General features: G+C 43.1%; 1 protein-coding gene, 1 long non-coding RNA gene and 1 pseudogene across 3 annotated transcripts; 2 read left to right on the forward strand and 1 right to left on the reverse strand.

Moving 5' to 3' along the window:
* Positions 1-786: 786 nt before the first annotated feature.
* LOC119332184 lies at positions 787-5,645 on the reverse strand (annotated as a pseudogene).
* A 5,803-nt stretch (positions 5,646-11,448) lies between these two features.
* LOC119332272 lies at positions 11,449-12,660 on the forward strand. 2 transcript variants are annotated; one of them, XR_005160904.1, is made up of 3 exons: positions 11,449-11,498; positions 11,572-11,764; positions 12,369-12,660. It is a non-coding gene; the product is annotated as an uncharacterized LOC119332272 (long non-coding RNA). The 2 variants fall into 2 exon arrangements; XR_005160893.1 differs by having other exon boundaries at positions 11,450-11,764.
* Positions 12,661-14,442: 1,782 nt separating this feature from the next.
* LOC119332361 lies at positions 14,443-15,022 on the forward strand. Its single transcript, XM_037605575.1, has one exon. The coding sequence runs from the start codon at positions 14,548-14,550 to the stop codon at positions 14,788-14,790; it is 243 nt and encodes an 80-aa protein (XP_037461472.1). The 5' UTR covers positions 14,443-14,547; the 3' UTR covers positions 14,791-15,022.
* The last annotated feature ends 145 nt before the right edge of the window (positions 15,023-15,167 follow it).

Below are 15,167 nucleotides of genomic sequence, written 5' to 3' on the forward strand. Positions count from 1 at the left end.
GCGGCCGAACCGGCTTTGAACAGAACAGAGGGTACATACAATCTTCAGAAAGCAGGGCAGAGCATCCTCCCCAGGACTAGAAATTTTGGGAGCAAGCAGACAGCACTCACCCACGCAATTCGCGCAACGGCGAGCACTCTCCCTCCTCCAGTCCTCCTCCTCCTGGGCTCCCACTCCTCGCACACCCTCGCGGCCAGATGCCCAGTTGGGAGAAGAAATGGGCGAGGCGTGGAGGGGGCACCTGGCAGGCTGGCTGTCGAGCCGTAGTCAACACGTTCCGGTGGGGAGTACAGTGCACCCGTGCGTGTAGATCAGAGGGAGGGAAGGCGGCTCGCGGAGGAGCACATGGCGTGCCGCTCTCCGGGGAGCCCAGGATGAGGATGGATGGATGGATGGCGACTGGCGATCGGCGGACGAACCTCACTTCCCTGGGGCCTTCGGGCTGTTGGCCAATAATCGCGTCAATGGCGGCGGCGTCGTCGTCCCTGTACATCGACGGATCCCTCTCTCCTACCCAGCGATGTTCGTGGCTTCTCCGTGGCGGCCGCTGTGCCGCCGAGCACGCACGTGTTTTTCTTATCTTAAAACAAAACAAAGTGATACGTGCTTCAACTTTGACCGTAAATTTAACTGTCAAGACCGATTGCGGCGGGAGCAAAAGTTATATCAGTGAATTCGTATTCGAAAAAAGTTTTTAATTATGTAACTTTTTCTCTCATCGCAGTGGGTCTCGTTCGTTAAATTTATGGTCAAAGTTTGATCTCGAAAAGCGCGGCCACACTATATTTTGAAATGAAGGGAGTACATCACAACAATTTGACATTTGACATCATTGCAAATCAGCAATTTCAAATTTAGAACTGAAAACTACACGCACTTCATGTATAGACAAGATGGGACTTGCACGATAAAATGCCAGCCACACGACACTTAGATGGTTGAACTAAACTACACAGGGTAAAAATTGCTTATCGACATCTTTTATACATGGTTTAACTGGCTAACGAAGGCGAGGCTCTTTATACATCGGTCGGCGGCGCGGCGGCGTGGTCCTTGAAGGTGTCGGCTCCGCTTCGGCGTCTGTGAAAGACACGTTGTGCTCCTCCTCCGCTGCTTTGGCTTCGACATTGGCGGCGGCCATGGCCTGTTCTACCTCCACCGCTTTGGCTTTGGCGCGGGAGGTTGCCGCATCGTGCTCCTCCTTCGCTGCTTTGGCTTTGGCACGGGCCGCGGCGTGTTGTTCCTCCGCTGCTTCGGCTTTAGCACGTGTCGCGGGCCTCGCGGCCACGACACGCGCCTCCTCCACTGCTTTGGCTTCAGTGCGGTCGGCAGCCACACCGTGCTTCTTCTCACCTGTTCTGGCCTTGGCAACGGCGATGGCTTCGGCGCGTGCCGCGGCCACGACGCGCGCCTCCTCCACTGCTTTGGCTTCAGCGCGGGCGGTGGCCATAACTCGTTCCTTCTCCGTTGCTTCGGCTTTAGCTTGGATGGCGGCCACGCCGGGCGACCACTCCTGGCAAGCAAAATGAAATGGTAGGGATTGTATATATTAGGCACTAGCATAGCGATGAACTACTAGAATGGAATGGAAGATGATTAGAGATTAAGAAAACAAAGATTAACCATATATATATTAGAAAAGAGCAACGATCAACAATGTGTATTACCTGCATATCGATGTTTGTCTCTATGCTGTACGGTTTACTTGAGTAAAATAGATGCCATCTTTTTTCAATCCCTTCATCATCTGCATAAGCCTCGACATGCTGGATATGACGGAACTTATCCCACTCGGGGCCACACTTCCCCAAAGCCATGGAAGCGAGCACCTCTGGACTGCAGTCCAGCAACAAATGACTTGGTTGTATAGTCCGTAGGCACATCGGGAGTTGTTTCTTGTTGTAGTTAACTATTAGCGCGAACCTCCGGAGTGAATTCATCTTATGTAGTAACTCAAGTTTTGGGCAGTGGTTGATCCAAAGCTTTTGCAATTTGGGAAAATTAGACATGCTAGTCAGGTCAGGTAAGTCATACAAGATGAGGTGAACTACGGAAGTGAAGTTCTTCAGCGACTGGAGGCACTGGACGCCACCTATGGTTAATTTTTTCATAACCCTTGCATGGGTGGAAAGACCCGGAGGAATGTAACCCAACTTGCAGTTTTTCAGAAAAAACTCCTCCAATGCGGGCATAGCTTGAACTTTCTCCTGCCATCCCCACTCCTCCCATTCCAGCATTCCACTTAAAATCAGTGTGTGCAGTTTCGGAAAGCCAACCATCGTCTGAGATGAATGATGGTGACGCTGACTTCGGGGTTGCAAGAATTCATCACCGACAGACTTGATTGTCGGAGCGCGATTGACCTGTAAAAACTCCAAACACGGGAGTCGACACAATCCATCAGGGAGTTGGGTGCAGCAAGATAGATCTGTCATCCATAGAGTCCTCAAGTTCTCGAGTGGTACTTTTGTTGTCCACATCATCCATCTTGGGAGTTGACGCCCAAAATACCCTTTAATGTCAAGATACTCTAAGCAAGGCAGAGGGCATATCACATCAAACACCACCTCAATTTTTTGTTGTTCCTCGTTAGAGACTCGGGCTTTGAGCAACCCATCATCTCCTAGTCTGCTGCTGCATTCTAAGGTAAGTGCAGTAAGATATTGTTTTGCACCTACTCTAGCCTTTGCAATGGACGAGGCCTCTAATACATTCTCTAGACTCTTTAATCCAAGCTCCTTAAGCTGAGAAAGAGGCCCCAACTCTTCCAAACTACACCAATCACCATCCATATATGTTGGAAATCCAAATAGTACCCATAAATTTGTTAGAGCACGGAAACCCCTAGGAATACTGTTTACATGGGTGTCATTAGTTGAAAGATACCTCAATCCTCGTAGCTTAACAATGCTATCAGGAAGTTTTACAATGCCTCCACAACCTTCAAGGTTAATGTGTTGGAGGAATTTCAACTCGTGGATGTTCTCTGGCAGTCTAGATATATCTGTGCAACTTCTTAATGACAAATACCTCAAGTGCTTCAGCTGACACACAGATTCAAGCAATGCTGCAAAATTTGCGGATTCTATAAATAGAGTTCGTAGGCTTGAGAAGGTAACCAAGGAATCACCGGGTTGCATCTTGAAGTTCCCAGATAACATTAGTAGTCTCAATAATTTATGCCCTGTTAAATCTCTCCATTCAAATTCATCTGATTCAGCTCCTTTGGTTTCTATGGACAACCTAAGAAAACTATGTGATCTAAGTTTGTTTTTAGCAGTAGCTCCACTCTGAGCTACCAACGATTCATCTCTAGCCACAAACTGAGCAAATGAGCGAATGACATCATGCATATTTCCAATAAGCTGGCCAGGATAGTTTGTATCTGGCTCAATAAGGTTTCTTAATATTAGCTCATTGTAGTACCTTTTTCCTTCAAGTTCTAGAATACCCGAGCCTCCATTAACCAACCCTTCACCAATCCACATGGACACTACTTCATTGACACTTAGTATTGTCTTTTTAGGTTTAAGGGAGAAGTGCAGAAAGCATTCTTGTAAGCAAGGGACAAATCATCATAGCTAAGATGTATTGCATAGTTTAGCTCCTCTGGTATTCGAGATACTGACCATATATCATCATTCAAGATGTCTTCCCAATCACGTCGTGTTTTCTCCTTCTTGCATAGGAGCCCCCCCATAACTTTTATAGCAAGTGGTAAACCATCACATTTTGCTATAATTTGCAACCCAATATCTTTTAGCATGTCAAGCTCGGGTTCATCTTTTCCTGATGTGAGTACCTGCAAGCAGTTATAACATATAAAGTTAATGAGGGGTGCATAATATGTTGGCAATGACTAGGTGTGTGCTCTTTTTTTTTAATTTACTACAAGCAGTGCACTAGATCACCGAGAAAAAAAGCTAATAAATAAAAAAGGCATGCATTACGATAAATTAGATTGCCACACATACGTGTGGAATCAACTTCATATTGATTTTCTAAGGATTACATAATGCATATGAAAGCGTACCAAAATATTTTTCGATGTATTTTCATTCCTTTACATTTATCATCTTGGTGAACTCGTTTTACAGTTTTTTTAAGGCAAAAATCAATAAAACTATATGGACTTTAAAGCTCGACGGTGATCACGAGCATTAAGTCAATAAAATAAAACATGTTGGGTATAGAGATATTACATGGAGATTGATGATCTTTGTAGAGGAATACAGTTAATTGAGATGAACAAGATGGGAAGAAATAACAACAATGTTGCACACAAGAAAGCGGAGTTTTCCCAACTTAATGGAGTGGCTGCCATTTGGCGGAACCCTCTACCGGTTAACATAGCAACATGTGCGCACTTAGATTGTAATGAACAATGCTAGATAAATGAATGGATGTTATATATCCCCTCCCCCCTTCCACACACAGACACACCCCTCCTCAAAAAACATGTGGAATCTTCTGTGGTAGTCGTATGCAAGTTCATATATAATCAAATTAACAATGTGGTGATATGTAAGTGTATATAAAATCAAATTAACAGTGTGACGCTAAAATACGAGTGTTATAAGGAGTATGAATAAGTACTGACCTGCTTCTTGAGCAATGACCATGCATCTATAGGACCTAATTTGTCAACATGGTGGCAATACACAACTTTCATGCTCCGGGCAACAGTGTCATGTCTTGTGGTGATGAGGACTCTGCTACCTGGGCCGCCATAGCTAAAGGGAGTCATCAACAGTTTGTCCCATTCGCTGACACCCCACATGTCATCTAGTACAAGAAATATTATTTTGTCCTTGATGGCATTCATGAGAGCAACGACAAGTAGGGCCTTGTCTCGAGCCCCACCCACTCCAGGCAAGTCTCCCCCAGCGGCAGTGATGGCCGTACTCAACAATTCAACATCGTTGAAATCTCGTGTGATGCTAAGCCATATCTTCTTAGCGAACTTGCCTTCAATAGCCTCGTCATTGAATACCTTCTTGCAGAGAGTGGTCTTGCCAATCCCGCCTACACCAACAATGGCGACCACCATGAGGTGATCAACCTTGTCACCAGCTGCCTCCCTTGTAAGCACCTCCACAAGTGCTCTTGTGTCCTCCTCGATCTTCTCGCCAACCGCACCTGACCTCTCCATCAATGAATCTGTTTTGCGATCAGTGGCAAGAGATCGAGTTGCCTTCCGGTCTTGGTAGGCTTCTAGCTTGATGAAATTGAAACTGCCACCCCACTTGCAGATGTCATCCAACTTTTGATTGAGGTTCTTGATGCGGGTGCCGATATCATGGACATGCAGGGGATTTCGGATGCAAAAGAGGAGCGCGTGAAGGCACCCCATGTCCGTGGATGGACCTTGCTCCATGATCTTGAGCTGGCATAGGTCGATGATGTCGGTGGCCTGGTACATGGCACGCTTCAGTTCCTCCACCCACCCCCGCACACTCTTGTCGGTGATGGTCCTCCTATCGGCATCGGCAAGAACATTCTTGAGATCCCCGAGCTTGACGCCTAGTTCCTTGATCTCACTAGAGACCCCGATCATCATGGCTATGTCTTCGCTTGCCATTTGGGCGAGCATGTTGGTCACGTACGATGCCAAAGCACCCAAAACCACCGCCATATCGCAGGATTTGCCCGGGCAGCTGCTATACTGAAAATAGTGCATGCAAGTAAAATTACTCCTCTTTGTAACAACTTTTTAATTCAACAATCACATTCTAAAAGTTGGTTCGTACATCTCACTGTTGAAAACAAACGTGCTGTGGATTCACTCACCAGCGAATAGCTTGCAAATGAAAAATATGGCTTGCAAAGAAGAATGGCATTGCTATACGTGAAAACAAAATTGAACCACGAATGAACATCACAATGATTACTCGAAATAAAACAGAGGGCACCATCTGCATTACACTAAAAATAGCTACGAAGCAGCAACAAAGCTAGCGTTATCTAGCGAAGCTGAAATTAATTACCTTGAATCGATAGGGGAGTTCAGTGCTCCAGACCAACTACCCGTAGGCTAAACTGCATGTGGAAGCTCCAGATTTAGCTTGATGAACAAATCCAGAAGATGATGCCTTTGTTTTCACAAATGGGCGTCATGGCTGGGTATGTATTCCTTTTCGTTTTTTGGCTGGGCAAGAAAGGGATTCTTGGATTGAACAAGGCAAAAGATGATGTGTTCCTTTTCCTTTTTGGCAGGGCAAGAAAGGAATTAGTTCCTTGCTTCCTTCTTGCGTCTGTAATTTCGTTCTTAATTAGATGATGTGCTTGTTTGGTTCGACATGGTATCAAACTTTTCTTTCTCTGAAGGAAGTGAGTCTGTCCAAGCATCAGATTAACTGGTGCATATTTTCTCCATACTAGCAAGCCTAATTGGCACGCCAGATTGATTGATTGAATACAAAACTAGTGATTGGACAATTGTCGCCTCTTCATTACATCATGGCTGCTTCCTTCCTGAATCGAGAGAGCAAGAGCTGCCTAAATTTCAAGTGACTGTATTGAAGACAGGACAATAGGACATCCAGCGAGGTCATTTTGTTTGCCAAACACGTGCGACGAATTTTACCATATTTATTCAAACCCCTTGCCGGCCAGTGGCAAATCTAGGAGAAAAATGGAGAGTAGGCTCAAACAGGCCGGAAGCGACTTTTTGGTGGACGAGGGCATTGGCTCTCTTTTTTGAAATGATTCAAAAAAATCATATGTTCAAGTTTAAAAAAAATCAAAAAAAAAACTGTGAAAACTTAGACATATTCACGATGGATCTGTGAATTTCCGTTCAAAAATATTATGATTTGCAAGATGCAGCAAAAAAAAAAAATCCCGGCCAAGCAATAAAAAAAGATTGGCCCATTTTGGCATTTTCTTGTACATATTTGTTTTTTTTGTCTACGCCACATACGAAAGTATATTGTTGTGAAAATTTTCTTGAACTGTTATATGTGTATTTGTGTATGTACAATTTTTTTGATTGTTTTTTGCATTGCGGAAAATGTTTTTTTTTTAAGTTCACATAGTGCCCGTCCACCGTTGGGCATTTGCGCAAACAGACCCCTCTTCTTCCTTCCTTTTCATTTTCTTCCCCAATAACCCATGTCAAAGCCAGGATTTGAGCTAAGCCGGACAGGGGCGAACATTTAAGGTCTAAATTTGTAAGGCACAATGCAAGTCTACTCAACCAAACAAATGATTCACAAAAAGTTTCATCAAATACAATTACTAGAGCATGAGAAAACACACAAAAAAAGACTTAGGAAGTACTAACATTTTCTCATGTGTGTCGTGCGAATGCGCTTGCATCCAATGTTGTCATCCCAAAATTCCAAGTGAGGCCTACAATATGTGAGGCAACAACAATTATGAATGAATGAATCTAAATCTTAACACAAGTGTAATAATATTTGTATCTTCCAGTAAGATAATATTGTACCATTAAATTGTAGTCGATCCAACAACACGAGGTCGTAGAGTCCCCGCAAGAAAAAAAGAGACCCCCCACGAGGTTGTCAAGGTAGATTGCATTGGTGATTCTTCAAAGCATGAAACCATAACATAATCTGCTTGTATTCGATTTTTGCAAATATCTCACGCTCAACATAGTAGGCCATCAGATCATTGAGCCAATCATCACCTAGCCTGTTCCGAAGACCTCTCTTTAGCTAGATTAAATACGTGAGGGACACAAACTTGACGAATTTTCGACAACATCGAAATTTGACATTGAATTAATTAGTCTACATTATAAATTCTAGTTCTGTCCTAGGCTCTAAAGTTCTAATAACATGGCCATGGAGCAAAGAAATCAATGCGGTGTATACATACATTTCTAAAAGGAAAAGCCCCAAAAGGGGAGCAAAGAAATCTATTCGACGGCCACGCGTACGCGCGCGGACATGGACGTGCGGCGGCACGGACGCAGGCATGCGACGGCGTGTGCGGGCATGCGGCGGCGGTATTGCTGTTGTGATTGCTGAAACTAGCGATAGGGATTTTTTTTGACAGGATTTTCTTTTTCGTTCGGTCGTTCGTACTGGGGTAATGCAGCAAGGCCCCCATATCCGGGCATTCCAATTGGCCCACTAAGCCACTAAGGCCCAAGTCTCCATATCTGGGCAACGCTACGTCTCGCTTGAGGTGAGTCAGAAGCGCGGCGACTGCTGATCGCTTTATTTTTTCATTTTTTTGGATTTTGTTACTTTTTTCTTTTGTTTCTATTTATCGATTTTCTTTGCTCTTTTGGTTATTATTCTACATTTTTTGTATATGCCAACAATATCTTTCAAACTCACGTCTTGCATTTCATATCCATTTTTTGTTCTTTTTTTGATTTTCTTATGTTTGTTTATGTTTTCACTCATTTTTATATATGTCAAAAATATTTTTTAATAAATGATCGACATTTTTTGTGTACATCTTCAACATTGTCTCAATGTTTTTCAACATTTTAAAATACTTTTTTAACATTTTAATACACATTCAACTTTTTTCAAATACTCATCCACATTTCAAATACTTAATCAACATTTTCAAATACTCGTTTAACTATTTTTAACACTTATTCAACATTTATCAAATACTTTTTCAACATTTTTAATACTTACTTAGAATTTTCAAATTCTTGTTCAACATTTTAGTACTTATTTAAGATTTTCAAATACTTGTTGAACATTTTTTAAATGTTTTTTTGAAGATTATTTTTTGTGTACATTTATGTAGAATATTTTAAATTATAAAAAAATATAGAAAAAGAAAAAACGAGAACTGAAAACATAAGAAAAAAATAGACCTCGGCCTCCGGCGCGGCTGGGCTGGCCCATCTGGTCTCCCCCAACGTGAGGCTCATAAAAATTGAGGTGGAGGGAGATTTTATAAGTCAGGATTGAGTAGAGGAAGACGTCAGTCTTTCAGTTGTAGATGATCAATACCGAAAAAATGTACATTCGAATGAAAAGAGGGCCTGTCCGAGAGGAAATAAAGAATATTTTCATTTGCGGATTCTTCCGAACAAGCAACGGATTGAGCAACTAGCGCTGCTCGCTTAAAGCGAGAAATAGGGGTGCCCGGCAGTTGGAAGAAGCACTCGATTCAAGCTCACAGTACATGGGCTCAGCCCAAAAAATTTCCGCAGCTCGGTCGCTCGCCCGGTTGCTTCTGTCGTTTGTTTATTTGTTTTTTCCTTATATATGTTGAATTTTTTTTAAAAAAACTGTTCAAACATTCAAAAGTATGCATACCATTCAAAAGAGTGTTAATAATGTATTTGGAAAAATGTTTAACGTGTATGAAAAATTGTTTAAGGTGCATACGAAAATATACAATGTGTATGAAAACAAGTTAATCATGTATTCGAAAATATTAAATGTCTATAAAAATATGTTTTATATGTATAAAAAGTACAATGTGTACATTAAAATATATATTTAAACAAATGTTAATCATGTACTTGCAAAATGTTAAAACTATATATGAAAAATGTTTCTTACGTATACAAAAAATGTACAATATGTATGAAAAAATAGACATCAAAACATATATCTAGAAAAATATTTAATCATGTATTTAAAAATGTTAAATGTGTATATGAAATATGTTTCTTATGTATATGGAAAATGTATAATCTGTTCGAAAAAACTAGACATCAAAACATATATATATATATATATATATATATATATATATATATATATATATAAATATAAATATAATGATAAATGTGTATACAAAAATGTGTCTTCTATATATGGATAATGTATAACTGCATTAAATAAAAGTAGACATCAAATACATATGGGTCTACCTACTGATATGTTTTGATAGATTCTTGTGCAACTGTTGTAATTGTTATAGAATTGCATAGTTTTGGGTCCTCCTTGATCAAGTGGGCATATGATTGTGTTCTTTACTTAGCTAATGTTTTACCATATTGCCATGCCTTACATACAACAAATAGAACATTTTTATATTATTTATGGACTAAGGCGGACTCACCGCTACCTTGAGCTATACTTTGTATTTGAGGTTAAATTCATTAGGGATGCCATCACAATCACAAGCAGTCAGAAGGTTTTGAGGTTCAAGTTTGGGGATGCCCAAGGCATTCTCATTACCTTTGATCCGGTTTCGGGTGTAGATAGTCCTACCCCCCCCTTTTTTTTCTATAGGTGACCTAGGTTATCAAATCCACGAGAATTGCTAATTGAAAGGTGATTCTACATGTTCTTGTCGTTGCTAGAAGTTTTAGTCTTGCGGGCTGAAATTGCACGGTTTTAATAGATAAACAATAATAAGAGAATGGTCTAGAGAAACCGCATGGGACTCGGGGGCTCGGGGGCTCCCAATTCTCGTGGAAACAGCAGGCAAACGCAAGAGTCCCTCCCTCGCGTCGCCCCTGCCCAGGGCGACTCGGGGGCTCCCAACCCTAGCGCGCCGCCACCTCCCTCTTCCTTCTTCTCCTCGCACCGCCGCCGAAGGACGCCGTTGGGCGAAGCCTGCGGCAGACAGGCGGCGGCGGGAGGTCTTCTCGCGGCTCCCCTGTGTCTGCGGGCGGCGGATCTGGGCGGCGGCCGGCGGTGTCCCGGAGTGCGCGCGGTCGGGCGGGTGGCTGCGGGCCTCGGCGAGTGGTGGCGCGGCTGGGCTTCGGCGTGCGCGTGCGGTGGCGGGGCGCGAGGCGGCGCGCCGGCGTGCGCACGGCGGCGGGCCGCGGCTGGCGGTGGCGGGCGGCGGCTCCCTCCCTCCGTCGTTGCCGCTGCCGGAGCCTAAGCTTCAGTAGCACTGTGCATGGCCCTTTGAGTTCATATCTTCTATTGGCGTCTGAAAACTATCATTTTTGGTCATCTGATATCACTCTATTCATGCTATCAATTTTTCTTTCTCACTATATGGTAGTCCTTGACCTGTTTGTGTCATCGGAGAAGGGAATTTTCCTTTTTTTCACTTTTATCTTGTTTTCTTTTAATATATTGGTTTTAGTTGTATATTATAGAAGGATTGGACATGGAGATCTAAGATGGAAGCGTTTGTGTATATACTGTACCTCTGTATATCTTTCCAAGTTCCATCTTGCTTTATCATACATTTTAAAAGAATAGTTGTTTTCTGAGTCATTGATGTACTTATGTTGTGTTGTCACCGACCATGAGTATATAACAGTTTGTTGGACAAAAGTATTCTTGTGGTCTGTGCCATGGTTGGGCACCATATTAAATATAAAATGATAACATTGCAAACATTTTTATTTTGAAGGGCTAACAAGAAAGGATTTCTTCCGGCAGCATAACAAAGAACCCATTGGGTGGATGCAACACCCGAATGCCTTTTTGACTAAATCATTTTAATTAACTAATTACAGTGGCGGAGCTAGATGGCGAGGCAAAGGGAAAATACATCAATTCTTGAGCGGTCCAAAAACTATAATTTGTTGAATTAAGCACCCCCAAGAGTTCTTTATTCACACATTTTTTCAAGGTTGGGGGTTTAATGTAAGTTTTCTGCTATTAAAACTGCAACTTTCCATCCTGATTGTGTCCATGATTAAGTTTTGGGTGTGGGCAGGGCAGGAGATCAAGCACTCCGTCCTCTGCCAGGTCGCCGCCGCTGCCCGGGACGTGGACGCGCACGTGGGTCCGTCAGTCGCTGGCAAACAAGGTCGAGTCCGTGCAGAGCACTGGTCTCCTCCCTATCGTCGTCGTCCTCCCTGCTGCCAGCGACGCCCTCCTGTCTCCTCTGCACCAGTCTACTCCTTCATGTGTGTCCCCCCTCTCAATCTCCTCTTTCTGTTGTTTGTTTTCTCTATCTCACATAGGAAAGCTCTTGATCCACCAAAGCGCTGAATCATGTTCATATTTGCTACCCTAGGAAAGAAGGATATAAAACTGAACTACAAACATCAGTAGTAGAGCATACATCATAAAGGGTTGTGGATGTCCCATTGCTGCACGAATTGAACCAAGGATGTTTAGCAACTAATTTCTTTTTTTGTGGGATCAACAGGAGGGTGGGATTCATAATTGAGAACATTATGTGTTCATAATATATATTTTGTGGTAGCAACTGAACCAAGGATGCTCATGGCAAGTTTAATCGCAATATAAATCACTTGGTTTGGAAACACACCTGCTAAAAAATAGATTGATCTTATCTTAGAATCTTCAACCTACCATGTAAACCAGTTCTCCTTTGTATCAATCTGAGATCCATCTGGATTATATCTGATTTTAGTGATATATAAATCAAAATTGATTTATTCTCTCTTTGGTAAGCACTTATCTTTAGATGACACATTTGATAGTTCTGGTGTTCTGTTTTATGTGGTTTGATTTTATCAACCTAATTTGGTCTTTCTTTTGCAGATTATTTACAAAAGAAAATGGTTTGGGGTGAAGAGTTGAAGGCTTGAAGCCAAATGTTCCTAATCAAGAAGATGACCCGCACAACTCCCCTGAAACAAGGCCAACACTATGTGCCAAGATTGAAGATCCCAAATATGTTTACTTTGGTCCAATATCGTATAGCAGTGTAATGCTTCAGGCACTTTTTATCATTCATTTTTATTATTCAAATCTCTATATGGTTGCCATAGATGCTACTATTACATGGATTTATTACTATTTTTCATGTGTTGTTGAAAATAGAACTCACTCATTTATTTGTCTACGTAGGGAGTAGTATACAGTAAGCTTCATTTCACTGAGGAGATCTTCCATTACCTAAAGTTATTAATTTCAATATGAATTCAGAATTCAGTACCCACACGAATTTCATAGATGCTTTGATCGAGACGTGCGTTGCACGTGCATGCTTACTAGTCCAAGATGAGGCATATGTGGAGTCCAACCGGCACTTCATCCGGCAGTAGAGGGCGGAGATTGACGAGCTCTTCGCCTCTAGTTTGGATGAAAACGAGCCGGAGCTGCCACATGCGCCTATCTACCCGGAGCTAGGGACGGAGATAGTGGACATCTCCAATGATGAGTAGTCCACATATGTACGTAGTATGTAGGTTCTTTTAACTGCATGGTTAGTATGGATTTGAGATTTCATGTTTGAGGTACATGGTTGCGGTGGGCAATTTTTGTGTGATGTCCGGTCACTATCCGTAGGCGCATCCGCAAACATTTCAGGACCGGATTTTGATACTTCCAGTTGTAGATGCTCTTACATAATATGTTCACTCATACTATTTCACTCCTTAGCCAGGAGGTTGGAACCTGGAAGATAGATAGGTCATCATAGATTTTGAACAGTCATCGGGGGAGTTGGGGAGGGAGGGGGGGTGGGGATAAACCCCCCTTAAATTTAATCTCATTCGAAGAAAACATTGATCTAGTTTACAAGGAAAACCGGATAAAAAATCTAAACAAGTTGACCCCGTTTTTGAGGAAAGTCGGGCTGAAAACTGTACAAACAACGCCCGTGCAAGGCACACATAGCTAGCAGACGGAAGGGCCATCGCCACAAAAGACACTCCTAGATGTTAGGTGTCGTCGAGGGATCACAATGTCAAAACATTGCAAGCAGTCTAACACACCGCACAGGCGTGCATACCGGGCCTCATGGCACAACTCAGGAGCGTCCGCAGTCAACGAGTGCCACCAAACACGAACCTTGGCTGGGAGCTCTCCTCCACTGCTCTTCATTATTTGTGCAATGTTGTTTACATTGTTTATGTCAGGATAGGATCAGGGGTTCTCTGAGACTGTTTGGTGTGTTCGGTGCAATGGTGTTTAGTGGGTTTCCAAGTCGGCGTTGTTTCATTCTTGTTCGGTAGTCTCAGTGGCTTCTTGTTAGGTGTGGCGTTTTTTATAATTTTGCGCGGCCTTGAGTCGGCGGCCTTCGCTATCTTTTTTATTGCTGTATTTCTTTAACCTGCTTATATATGAGGATTTTTCACTAGGTCTATACAAAAGTTGAAAGTACTTACTGTTGGAAGCTCTGTGTTGTGGCATGTGTAACTGCAATCGCGAACTTGAAGCCGACACCGTATCTTGAAACTTAACTGAACAATAGATATATGTGGCACGGCCATCGTGCGTGTAAAGCGTCATGATATAGTCATCGTCTTTCTTCTTCTACTTCTTTTTGTTTCTTTTATGATGAAGATTTGTCCCAAATAACTACATCTTCGTGATCGGATATGAGTCATCACTAAACACGATCACGTGGTTCCAACATAGCTTTATTAGCACATAATGGATGCCTCAAGCGAAATTTCTTTTATGATGCAACAGGAAAAGATGTTCCAAATGTGATTTTGCCATGGCCTAATCGATAATCGTTGTGTAAAGTGGATTCCCCTAGTCAGCAATGAGTGCACGTGGGCGTGGTGCCGGGCCCGACCGTCGTCATCGGCGTCGGAGCCCCGCCCATTCGGCGAGCTTATAAATGGCTGTTGAGGAGCCCCATTTGTGCAGACTGTGCGTCCATCTCAGATCAGAAGCCATCTACCCTATAAATCAAGAAAGAAGAGCAACGGAGTCGTGTTTAATCAATCGTGAGCTCCTGTCCGCATCATCTCATCAAGGTCGACTAATGGCGTTTCTGGGAGGATCATTGCGCGTCACAAGGAGCATCGGCAGCCGGAAGATGATGGAGGGGAAGAGCCATAGCAGGCCGGGGTCGTGGCGGCAGGCACCGGCGCCCGTGAGGCAGTTGTTCTGGAGGGTGAGGCGGGCCATGCTGCGCCCGAAGCGCCGCGCCGTGAGATTCGGATACGACCTCAAGAGCTACTCCCACAACTTCGATGACGGCCTCGTCCCAGCTCACCGCCTGTAGATGACACCCACGGGGGCTTCTTCTTCTTCTTCTTCTTCTTCTTCTTCTTCTTCTTCTTCTCCGCCCGGCCGGACCATGGCCCGAGGCTAGAGAGTTTCAAGCGTGGTGACCTTGTACTGCACATAGTTTGAAGTGTACTATAGTATTAGACATTATTGTTCATGCACAAGTTGCTTACTGTTGAAAGTCTGAAACTACCAACGAAATGACAATGTATCTATTGCAGTTTGGAAGCCGTTACTTGCCACGATGGAATGGGATATAAACTGTTTATGTTTATGTCGCACATGCTAGAATACACTCTGCGCCGGGGCTTCTCTCACTCTCATGTTTGATATGGGTGCATATTGGGAGTGAACTGAATTTTCAATGTCAAT

Source organism: Triticum dicoccoides, chromosome 1A (assembly GCF_002162155.2).
Source record: "Triticum dicoccoides isolate Atlit2015 ecotype Zavitan chromosome 1A, WEW_v2.0, whole genome shotgun sequence".
Classification (NCBI taxonomy): Eukaryota; Viridiplantae; Streptophyta; class Magnoliopsida; order Poales; family Poaceae; genus Triticum; species Triticum dicoccoides.